The 12,373-nt window shown below is 39.5% G+C and overlaps 1 protein-coding gene across 2 annotated transcripts in view; it reads left to right on the forward strand.

The window, feature by feature from the left end:
- The window catches only part of COX10 (cytochrome c oxidase assembly factor heme A:farnesyltransferase COX10), a 126,283-nt gene that overhangs the window by 22,186 nt on the left and 91,724 nt on the right, over positions 1-12,373 (forward strand). For both annotated transcript variants that reach the window (XM_070225740.1, NM_001145274.1), the window contains exon 4: positions 6,638-6,762. In XM_070225740.1, coding sequence (XP_070081841.1) covers positions 6,638-6,762 — 125 coding nt within the window. The remainder of the gene's footprint in view (positions 1-6,637; positions 6,763-12,373) is intronic.

Raw genomic sequence — 12,373 nt, forward strand, 5'->3', positions numbered from 1 at the left:
TTGAACTTTAAGATCAACTAACAAAAACATTCCATTGCTTGGACACACACAAACAAAACTACACAGATTCATTAACTGCCTATTTTCTGTCAACTTTGTACATAAAAGAACTTTAAAGAGAATCCATCTCAGGTTGTAGGATTTGGATTACAATACTGCTTAGTATCTGCCCTCAAGGATAATGAGATATAATAGATCACAGGGATACTTCTAAATATGTAGAGAATCTCGAATTCTCATTTAGCCAGTGGTTTTATTTTACCAAATCTTTTATCAGAGTTGATAATCATCTAAATTGTTTTATTGGAGTTTTGTTTTTCACTTAATCCTTTTGGGGCCAGTGCTAAAAAATAGTGAGGCATTAAAAGAGATAAAAAGCAGGATGTAAATGACCAGTTTTTTACTATAATCCTTGTAGTTATTTTTAATTGATGATCTCAGAAAGGAGATAAAGGGCCTCCATTACGCTTATGCTCAGAGACCAATAGTTCTCAAAGTAGTGAGTCTTTTAAAGAAAAATCACTCTTGATAAAGCTGCTTCTCCAAGGAAACCTCTTTCCTCTTGGAAAAGGCAAAAGCTTTCAAGTTGTCCCTGCTGCTCTGGAAAGCATCCTGTGAGATTAGAACTAGGGAGGTTGGCTACACTTGCGCTCCCAGCTCTGCAAAGCTGCGGTTTACCTGTTTACTGGTGGCCAATAAAGCTCCCTCTGTTGCAGAAGCAGAGTATGGGCAGCCGCAGCCAGGCTTCTTCCCTCCCCTGATATGGGGCTCCCTCCTCTGCGACTCACTGCGATTCCCCTTAAGACCTGGGGGATAAGAAACGTTATTGTGGGCTGTGTGCTGGGAGACAGTGTTGTTCAAGCTTTGCTGGCCTGGTTTGTGGTTTTGTATTCAGCTTGGTGATTGTGTGTGTATCTTCTCATCACTTAGGTGAGTTTTCTTCTTCTGAAAATGAGTCTTTGGAGTAGTTGTTGAAGAATATCCATGAAATGGAGAGCCAGATATCCACAAACCATATGACTCCCTCGATTAGACCCTGGATTGGGTTCACTACCATTGATTTGCACATGGATCTCCATATATAAAATCAGATGTTAATCTCTACCATTGCTTCCTTGCTGTTTGCTTTAGATCAGAGTTCTCCAAAGTTTGTTAATCATGTACTTACCCTATCAGTAAAAAAAGTTTTAAGTGCACAATACGGATATTTATACTGTTTATGCTATTGTATATAAATATGTCATATATAACACAAAACTATATAGTTATTTGTAAGTAAAATTCATGTACTCTTACACCAATGTATTATATGCATTTTAAGATACACAGAATACATGTTTGAAAAGAATTGAAAAGTCAAATATAAGTGAAAGCTCTCGTATTTTCTTCCCATGCCTGTGAAGTGTCCACTACACCCACTGCAGTAGGGACAAAGTGTCCCTACTTTGAAGTGTGGTGTTTCCAAGATTTAAATGCATGTAAAAGCACTTTGGCATTGTAAAGTGCTTTGCCAGTGTGAATTTCTTTTTTACCGTTGTCGTGATAGTCCCTGTTTGCAAACACTGCTCTCCAGCCAGTCCCGTAAGAGCAGCAGAGAGGGACCTTAGATTATTAGACAGAAGCATATGGAGCTTGTGGGAGAGCCTTTGTTGCTTCTCAAAGTTCCTTAAGGTCCTGCTTTGACATGCTAAGTCTAAGCTTAATGGCCAGAGAAATATGTCTTCTAGAACTCCAGGAACCATATTTTAATAATTACCAAGAGTGCCCCTTACAAGCCCTTTTTATTTGCTGGGCACTGTGCTGAGTGCTTTTGTCATAGTGAAAAACTAGTATATCTCTAAAAGGTGTTGCCCAGCACGAACAGGACAGGAGCATGGATGTCTAAGGTGTTTGGTCACTGGGGACACTTAGTTTGAAGAAGCAGAGACTGTGGGAAAGTTATATTTGCACGACTGAAGCGTTGTGCTAAGAGAGACAAAGTTCCAGAAGACAGAAATTACATCTGCAGGTAGGTATTTCAAGGAAATTGATTCGACTTCGTTTGAGAGAGAACTGTCCAACAGCTAGAGCTCTTCTATATAGGAGTTTCCCAGGGAGAAGTAACTTCCTGTCCCCAGATTCAGAGATAGCATCCATCTGAAAGGTTGTAGAAGGAATTCTTACATCAGGGCAGAGATCAGACTCGTTGACACTGAGTTCCCTTTGACTTGGTAAGATGTTACTGTTCTTTGAGTTGGGGGGTTAGGTGGAGCTCCTTACTGTAATCACTTACATTTACTCCATAGTGAAGGCCTCTGCCACCGCCTTCAAATACTTGTCTACACCTCTGTTGCACTGATGCCATCCTTCCCAGCTTATGACTGTTTCAAACTAAGATTTATTTGAAAAATTACAGAGAGCATAAGTAAAAATTTCCCCATGGGGTAGGCAGGCAGACAGCAGACGGTATTTGGTGAATCCTGTTAATGATGGGACCTGGAAGAAGGTGGCACTGGTCAGTCTGTGGTCAGGCTTGTGGTTCAGAAGAGATTGGCTGGTGTTGCTGCCATTGTGCTGAGCATGGGCCTAGAGTCAGGACTGCCTTTATCACTAGACACCTGCACAGGCTACTGCTGAGTCTCCCTTCATGGGGAAGCTTGTGGTTCACTGGCTGGCGGGGATGGGCATGGGTCCGGGTCCGCTGGGTGGGAATATTATTCTTCCTTGGGTGTCCAGAGTCATTCCTAGGCCTGTAGTACAGTGCTTCCGGGCCTATGGATGGGTCATGCTTCATGGCAACATTGATTTTATGTTTATTTGTGAAGGGACAGAATATGAGATTACCAAATAAAATATAATTTCAAGTATTATTAATGAAAGAATATATTACATTCACCTTTAATGAGATCCTCATGTTGCAAAATGATTCCATGTAATGAATCCCAGGAAATCAATGAAAAGTTTAATTACAGTTGTGGCAGTGCCGTATGAGAATATTGCTTTGGTCAATTTTACTTGTACAATTTATCAATCCTCTCTGCCTTTCTCTTTCTTTAAATTAATTGCTTCGATGAAGTAAGTATAAATACATTCTTTGTTAGCTTTTGATATTTTTTAGAAATGTGTTACAAAATTCAAATTTCCTCCTCTACAATAATAATAATATTATAATAATAGCCCCTATCATTTTTTTTATGTGTATTACCACTTACAATTTGTATATTTTAAAATTTGGCAGTATTTGCATTTTTTAAATGTAGTCATTGTTTTATTTTACTAAAACATTGTCCTTTTCCCTTTGTCAGTTTTTCAAAAGGCACTTTCTATCTCTTCTCAACTTATCAGTTGACCCGTTAGTCAGAAATTTGATGTGCTTTCTGTATTGTTCATCACTCAGTCAAGCTCTAAGATGAATAAAAAGAAAACAACATACTTTCTCCTCTGAATTAATGGTTTTACTTTCGTGTAACTACATACCCTTTTTGATTTTAAACAAAGTAAATTGTCTTTTTATAGCATTTTTATTTTGACAGTCTGGTGATTATGGTGCTATCTTGTCCACTGTGGTGGTAATTGATTTTTTAAATTTGTTTGTAAAGCACAACACAAAATGTTGGTCTGGATATTTAGAGATATCCAAAGGAGTTCTTTATTTTGGTGACTCTTGATTTTACTAATTATGTATTAGTAATTATGTATTGAGTAATTATAATATATAATTATATATATTAAGTATATATATAACGTATAAATATAATATAAATATAATATATAAATATAATGTAATATATAAATATAATTAGTAATTATGTATTGAGAAAGTTATTGTGGATTTCCTATGCTCTTTTAGTTACCATAGTTGTTTATAAGCAGCCTACATTTGTATTAAGGTTCAAGGCCTTAAAATAGAATCAAGAATTATTTTGACTGATTTACTCTATCGACAAAAGAAGTTTACTTATTTCGTTTTGAGAGGGAAACCCCTGCGGTTTCTTTTCCCTCAAATTCTCCTGGTGACGCCATCAATCTTTCTTCGTGGGTGGTGGCATTCTTCTGATACAACTGAGAAGTAGCCTGGGTGTGAAGGATTTTTTGTCTAGTCCTGGGTTGTCACTACACACAGGGCATATGTGAGGCATTGCCTAACCCATCTGGAGAGTTGCAGGGTTGTGCAGAACAAGATAACTCTCATTCTAGAAGGCCAGCCTGCCTATGAGGCTTTGCAGTTTATGGGCTGGTGATCCTAAAGAATGAAAAAGCCTCTTCAGAGAAGGGTGCTGTTTGAGTATGCTAAAAGGAGTTTTGTTGTTTGCTCTAAAAATGGTGCTTCTCTTGATGATCATTAAATATGATCAGGTGTGGTTAAATGAACCATTACAGGAGAGGCTGTTCTTTCCATGTTGCACATGGGTAAAATGTCCTTTTATATGCACCTGCAACTACTGTTTTCAAAGCCTGGAATCACTATGGCATTTTCTTTGTCACATAAGTTGTTATAAAAGTTTCTTCTAGGATGTTTTCTTTGAAATAAATAGTCTTTTTTTTTTCTTTTTTGAGGAAGATTAGCCCTGAGCTAACCTCTACCACCAATCCTCCTCTTTTTTGCTGAGGAAGATTGGCCCTGAGCTATCGCCTGTGCCCATCTTGCTCTATTTTATATGTGGGATGCCTGCCACAGCATGGCTTGATAAGTGGTGCTAGGTCTGCGCCTGGGATCCAAACCCTGGGCTGCTGAAGTAGAGTGTGCAAACTTAACCCCTGCGCCACTGGGCAGGCCCCATAAGTATTCTGTCTTTGATTGCTGGCCCTGTGTCCATGTGGTTTTTTGCTGCTGCTGGCTGTACTTATATGAAATTGTGTTCTGACCTATAGTGCTGTATGTAGGCCAGTGCAGGCTGTGCCCCGGAGCAGAGGAGAGGGGCGCGAGGAAGGCCTCCGCGGTGGGAGAGCCGTGAGCGAGCTAGAGAGGGGCGCGAGGAAGGCCTCCGCGGTGGGAGAGCCGTGAGCGAGCTAGAGGGGCATGAGGCGCGCTTCTATGGAGGGGAAAGTGCGTGTTTGTATTTCAAGTGCAGTGTCAGAGTGATAGCATCTGGCTACATTTTAAAAATATCGTTCTAGAGAAGAACAGGGTGGCAGTGAGGAGACCAGTTAGGGAGGAGGCCCTTGCAGTTGTCCGGGCAAGATAATGGCTTGGACTAGATCAAGGTTTCTTAACCTCAGCAGTATTGACATTTTGGGCCAGAAAATTCTTCAGTATGCGGGTCTGTCATGTGCACCATAGAATGTTTACAAGCATCCCTGGCCTCTCTCCACTAGAGGACAGCAATGTCTGCCCCCTCCAGTTCAGACAAACAAAAATGTCTACCGGCTTTGCCAAATGTCCCATGGGGCACAGAACCACGCCTGGTTGAGAGCCGTTGGACTGGTGGTGATAGAGATGGGTTTGAAATGCGTTGTGGAGGTAGAACAGACAGTACTTGGCAATAGATGAGAGGTAGAGAGGGTGAGAAAGGAGAGACTCCTAGATGGTTGGCTTAAAAATCTAGGCAGATGGTGTCACACATACGTTAGACTCTTGACATTGGTCTTTTTTGCCCTGTGCCTGTTCTTGGAATTATCCAGCCACTTGTAGTGTTACCCATCCCACCATCCTCCTCTTTTTCTTACATCCCATCCTGAGGGTCCAGCTGAAATGCCATCTTCTTGAAGCCTTCCCTGATTAAGCCACAAGTGCTGACCCTTTTTCCAGTGAACTCCTACAGCCCTGTGTCAGTACCACTCTTAGACACTTTCTGACCCTGTCAGCTTCTGTGAACCCCCAGAGAAGAAAGACCAGGCCCTACAGAAAAGGTGCAGCCTGGGGGATGCTTGAATTCCATGGCCTTGCCCTGCACCTTGCCTCTTTGTTCCTGTTGGTGGCTTCAGGATTATCGTCTCCTTCCAGTCATCGTCTAATCATCTTCTGGCCCCCAGGACCATCGTCTGTAACGGGGAGTCCCTCCACACAAGTTGCCTGGAGCTTGTCACAGAATTGGTACCCTTATTGTTTGATGCCTTGTATTATAGTTATTAATGTATGTCTCTCATCGCCTTGTCAAATAAATTCCCTGAGAGCAGGAATGAGACCTTATATACCTTTATCCCATATAATGCCTAATGCCTAGCGTAGTAACGATCATGAATTAGGTATTCAGTAAATGTTTGTTGAATGAATAAGTAAATGATTGAATCTGAAATACCAACCTTAATTTTTACTCGAGTATAATGGAGTTAAATCTATAATGAACATATGTAATTTGTATAATCAGAAAATTTTTTTGCTTTTCTTTTTTTTCTTTTTTGCTGAGGAAGATTTGCCCTGAGCTAACATCTGTGCCAGTCTTCCTCTATTTTGTATGTGGGTCACCACCACAACATGGCCACCAATGAGTGGTTAGTTCCACATCTGCGAACTGAACCTGGGCTATTGAAGTGGAGCATGCTGAACTTAACCACTAGGCCATGGGGCCTGCTCCTTGATTTTTTTAATGAAAGATCAGCCTGTAGTCTGTGTTATTAATGTAATCAATTGGCGTATGTGGGAGATGGCTTGTTTTTGGCTTTTATGGTCTGGAGCCTGCGTTGGTCATGTGATATCTGCTCTGTTTCTGTATTGCAGCTCTTGTCGTCAGCACCACCTCAGCTGGGTTTGCGCTAGCTCCGGGACCTTTCGACTGGCCCTGTTTCCTGCTTACTTTGCTCGGGACAGGCCTTGCGTCCTGTGCTGCCAACTCCATCAATCAGGTCAGTCTGTCACCTTTAAGCTGGGTCATGATATCATTACTTGTTCCTGGACTGTGGTACTAATGCATTTACAAAAGCCTTCCAGAATCGTATATCTAGATGGAGAGGTGCCATGAACTTGTAACACTGTCTGTCCTCTAGAAGCCTGCGGGCTGCATAACCAGTTTGTCTTTGCTTTGGAGTGAATGGTTTTCAGATCTGTTCAGGTGAGGGAGCAATAGAGAGTCGGCTTCAAGTGCCCAGGATTCCCTGGGTTAGGGCCATCAGACTTTCTGCTCTTAGCCACGTCAGGTACCTTACCTTGAGCGTATTGTTATTTTGTGTTATTCTTTCTTTGGTTTGATTTGTTTGCATTTTAAGCCACCACTATACAAAACGATGTATTTTAAACAAACATATCTATTTTTTTAATCAATAATTTAGCATTCAGTAAACTTGGTATATGGAATTAGAATTTATAAAAAATTAATTAGCTTTTTATTTTGGGGGGAAGATTTGCCCTGAGCTAACATCTGCTGCCAATCCCCCTCTTTTTGCTGAAGAAAATTTGCCCTGAGCTAACATCTCTGCCCGTCTTCCTCTATTTTATATGTGGGTCTCCTGCCACAGCATGGCGTGATAAGTGATGTGTAGGTCCACAATTGGGATCTGAACCAGCGAACCCCAGGCCGCCTAAGCAGAATGTGCAGACTTTACCACTGTGCCACCGGGCTGGCCCAAAGCCTTTATTTTTAATGCATCTTCCCCCAGCCTCTATTACTTTAAACATCAAAATAATTTTCTAAAATAGTTTTTCCCCCTGCCTGGTCGTTGTGGTATGCCCCAACATTGTGGCTTTTTCCTAAGATAGTATAGTGAAAAAGTCTTGACTAAAACCTAAGGAAAGTCGTTTTCATCACCAGAACACCCAAGAGGAGTTGGCACAGTTTTAAAACAGGAATTCAAGTTACCAGCAGGAAAACAGTTTGGCTGAGAGGATGTATCAGCTGGTAGTCTGCAAAATATGAGAATTTTAATTCGATAATGCCTAAAATCCTTGTGTTTTTACAATGCATTATCAGCTATTTAGAGAAGGATCAATCTATTTCCAATAAAGTTTATTTTTTTTATTTTTAATGACAGACATTCTTACAGTGAGATTCAAAGTCAGTCCTACTGCGTTACCCAAAGTATTCTCCCCTCTGTAAACCACGATGCCGTCTCTTCCAAGTCGCTCCTTCCTTTTGCTACCCGCCTGTGTTTCTTGGCTAAGAGAATAATCATGATTTCACAATGAATGTTTTTAATGAAAATTTGAATAAAAAGCAATATAAGCAAAATGGATTTATCTGGCTATTTTGGGTCTATTTTTCAAAATTTTTTTTAAATTATTACTTTTATTTAGTTATAAATCTAGGTCATAAGATTAAGCCAGAAACGCATTCGAGTTTTCAGGATTCTTTTATAAACTGAAGAGCTGCATTTATTCTTGAGATATGAAGTGCTGTCTCCTGTTTAAATTACATAGATTTAAGTAAAAAATTTAAAATAAAAGTATGGAGATTCAGGAAAAAACCCCAAAAACAACAGCAACAACAAACTAATACACTTCAAACGGTTCAGAAATCCCAAAATACTATAAAAGGTAATACAGAGTCACCTTGAGTTGGAACCTCCTGCAGCCCTAAAAAAGGTGGTTCAAAAATTTATCAAGGAAAAAACAAAAACCTGTCATAGCAAGAAAGTATCTGGAGGGGAAAACAAATGGACTGATTTACATTTAGACAGAAATTTACAGAAGCTGAACATAGCCCGCAGTTTAGAAACTTTGGAAGCGCTGAGTTTAGATGGCTCTTTTCCTTCCTAGTCTGCAGGAAGTCTGTTTGCTGTAGGGCCGAGTTAGGTTCTGTTGATTTTAAGCTCCTGAGGAAAACCACAGACTGCACAATGGGATTCCTTCTGGTCCTGACGAATGGCAGTGTCTGCCTCTTCGGTTCCTGTTTCCTTCCTAGGTTGGTCTCTGGGCCTGTTGTGCATCTCACTCCCACGGCTCTGCTGTGCCTCCTTTGCAGCACTTTCACGTTCCCCCTCCGCATGTCACTCACGCCCCACAGGCTCTTCAGTGTGGTGCGTGACTTCGGCCCTTAATCGGTGCTCGTTGGGCCCATGAATAGTTTCTTCTTCTATTCATCATATTGCTTCTTTCCACTTGTCTCAGGCTCTAATTTCATTTGGAAGCATTATAATACTTAAAAATCTTAATGATACCCATCGTTGTAGAATTCCACTGTTGTTATGGTATTGATCGGCTTCCCAAATTGCAATATTTTCTAAATAACACGTTGGAAATATCTTAGGTCTAGTGTTGTGAGGCAGTCTCATGAGATTAAAATATAGGAATATGAGACGATTATCATTAGTGTTTTTAATTAGTATAGGCAGAACAAAGAGCACCAGGCAACAAGGTTGCCTAGTTTAACTGAGTTTTTGAATAGTAGGTAGATAAAGAAATAGTCCTTAGCAAAAAAGAACGGCTCACTGCTTTTTGTAGGGAGCCGGTGTTCAACTTAAAGAGTGTATATATATATATGACTGGTATGCATAAAATTTCTTCAGCCTCTAACAGAGTTCTATGGGAGGAAAAATTTCCTTCTCTCCATGTTTATAAAAGAATTCAAATAACATTTCATATTTTTTAAGACTTTCTTTTAGCTGTTATTAATTTAGTTCTGAATGTTTCTTCTTTGTACTCTGCTTCTGTGATCTCTGTGTGAAAGTAGGAAAAATAACGCTTTGGAAAACAATTCTTACATTTGTTTTAAGGAGAGAAAATAAGATTCAGCTTCTGATTCATGAAGTGGTGACTAGTGCATTAAGTGGTATATATGAGAAACTGCTAACGTTAAAATGTAAAAGGAATTACATCCATGTTTTATAAAATATACACATGGTTCATTCGAAACCATAGTGTGGCTTTAAAGCGAGTATGCCTTCAGAGGATGAAAGCAATCCATAAAGTGTTTTTAATTTAGCAACTGAAAGATAAAATGTTATAGATGGCTCTGACAGATCGAACCTTGAAAAACAAAGTGACTAAAAGTGGAAAGCTGAATAAATTCAAGTAGAATGAATGAAGATAGGAATTATCAGAATATTATCATGGTAATTATTCTGAGTATTTGACATAATGGATACTGTTAAATTAAACTGTATTTGGGATTCTTTTACTTATGTTACATATACGTTGATTTTTTTAATAGAGGTTAAGAGTGTATGTCCATAAATATATTTCCACAGGATAAATTTTGATGGCAACGTAATGTTCCCTTTTGTGGATGTGCCACAACTTTCCTAATCAGTTCTCTGTTGTTGCAACTGTTTGCTTCTATAGGTAGCACTGCGTACGTCTCTAATTGTTTTTAAAGGACAGAATACTGGAAGTGAAATTGCTGGGAGGAAGTACCAGCCAAAGCATGTATGAAACTGGTTTAACTTGGAGTATATGATCTTAACAAAAGAATTAACTTCTAACATTCATACAGTCTATTAGAGCATACAAAGCATATTTACATAAATTAGTACTTAAATTTGCGGTAGGTGGCATTTTTATTTCTATTTGTAAAACATTTTGTAAAACATTGAATTACTCTTTTTAAAAGCAAAATTTTAAAAAATTATGCAAACTATTTTCATTGAAGATCAGTGAGAAAATATACGTAAGTGAAAAATAACAATTTTTATTTTATGTTTCCCTTGTGCCAGGCACTGTCCTATATGTTAGAATTATAGCAGAGGGGCCGGCCCCGCAGCCGAGAGGTTAAGTTCGCAAGCTCCGCTGCGGTGGCCCAGGGTTTCGCTGGTTCAGATCCTGGGCGTGGACACGGCACCGCTCATCAGGCCACATTGAGGCAGCATCCCATATGCCACAACTAGAAGGACCTGCAGCTAAGATATACAACTATGTACCAGGGGGGATTTGGGGAGATAAAGCAGAAAAAAAAGAAAAAGGAATTATAGCAGAGAACAAACAAAAATGCCTGCCCTCATAGTGCTTATATCTCGCCACTTAAATAGGTCCACTTCGTAACATTTGATTTATATTATTATAGACTTTTCACACACACACACCCCTTCAGATATATATTAATTTCTCACAGAAATGATTTATATAATGCAGAGAGTTTCTGTGTATTTTTCGTATAATAGTATATCATGAACATGCTTCCCTGTCGGTATTTGCTATAGCATGATTTTAAGAGTTGTATAGAAATATCCCGTTAGTCATTTAATCACTTTCTCCTTTGACATTTTAGGATTTCCAGTCTTTTGCCCACATGAATAATACGGAGCTGAAATTCTTGTAGCTAAATCTTTGAATATGTCCTTAACTATTTCTTTAGATGGATTCTTAAAATTGTGTGATTGTGTTAAAAGATAAGTAGTTTTCAAAATAAAAAGTTAAAAAAAAAACATGCATTTTGGGGCCAGCCCAGTGGCGCAGCACTTAAGTTCGCAGGTTCCACTTCAGCGGCCCGGGGTTCGCCTGTTTGGATCCTGGGTGCAGACCTATGTACCACTTATCAGGCCTTGCTGTGGCAGGCTTCCCACATATAAAGTAGAGGCAGATGGGCACAGATGTGAGCTCAAGGCTAATCTTCCTCAAGAAAAAAAAAAAAAAGCATTTTAAGTACAGCTAAATTTTTTCCCAGAAAGTCTTTGTTTTAAATTACCTTATACTTCATTTGGCAACGTGGGAAAGTACTCATCACCAACACTGCGTGTTAGAAAATGCTGGGTTTATAGGTGACCTTAGATGTGTCGTTTTAGTTCAAGTTGTTTTGATTACGTAGGAGTTAGAGTTGTTTTTTGTTTGGGGACACTTTTTTAATACTTATGTGCCATTTGTGTTTGCCACTGAGTTTTGCCCATTTTGCTGTTGAGCTCTTGCCTTTGTCTAGGAGGTCTTGATGTATGTAGATTGGATCATTAACTCTTTGTCATGTATGTTTCAAATATTGTCTACAGTTTTTTTTTAAGTGCACTTTTCATACGTTTATGCAGTCAAATCTTTTAGTTTTTAATACAAGGTGTCTCAACCTTGGCACTCTTTTGGGCAGTTAGGGCTGGATAACTTTGTTGTGGGGGGCTGTTCTGTGCATTGTGGGGTTTTCCCAGCATCCCTGATCTTTACCTGCTGAATACTGTTAGCATCCCTCCTCCTAGTGTGACAGCTGAAAATGTCTTCGGACACTGCCAAACGTTCCCTGGGGCCCAAAATAGCCCCCAGGTGAGAACCACTACTTTCATAATTTCTACTTTTGATTTCACTCTGAGATCTTTACCCAAGATCCTGGCTACAATTTCTCCCCCAGGCAATCTCTGGCTCACCTTTCTTCTTGTGTAGCTACCCATTAATAGCTGGGGTGAGCATATGTCCTGGCTTATTCTTGTGTTCCTGGTGTAATTATTAATAATGCCCCTTTTTACTCTCAAGTGTTCGGTTTGAACAAGAAATTATATGGTCTCTCTATGCATAGCCTACCTATGCCTTCAGTCTTTCACTGTAAATGAGATGTGGTGAAAATATCTTTGTATCAAAAGAATTGGGCTTGGGTTCTGGCTTTTCTACTCA

The sequence above is a fragment of the Equus caballus genome, chromosome 11, assembly GCF_041296265.1.
Source record: "Equus caballus isolate H_3958 breed thoroughbred chromosome 11, TB-T2T, whole genome shotgun sequence".
Classification (NCBI taxonomy): Eukaryota; Metazoa; Chordata; class Mammalia; order Perissodactyla; family Equidae; genus Equus; species Equus caballus.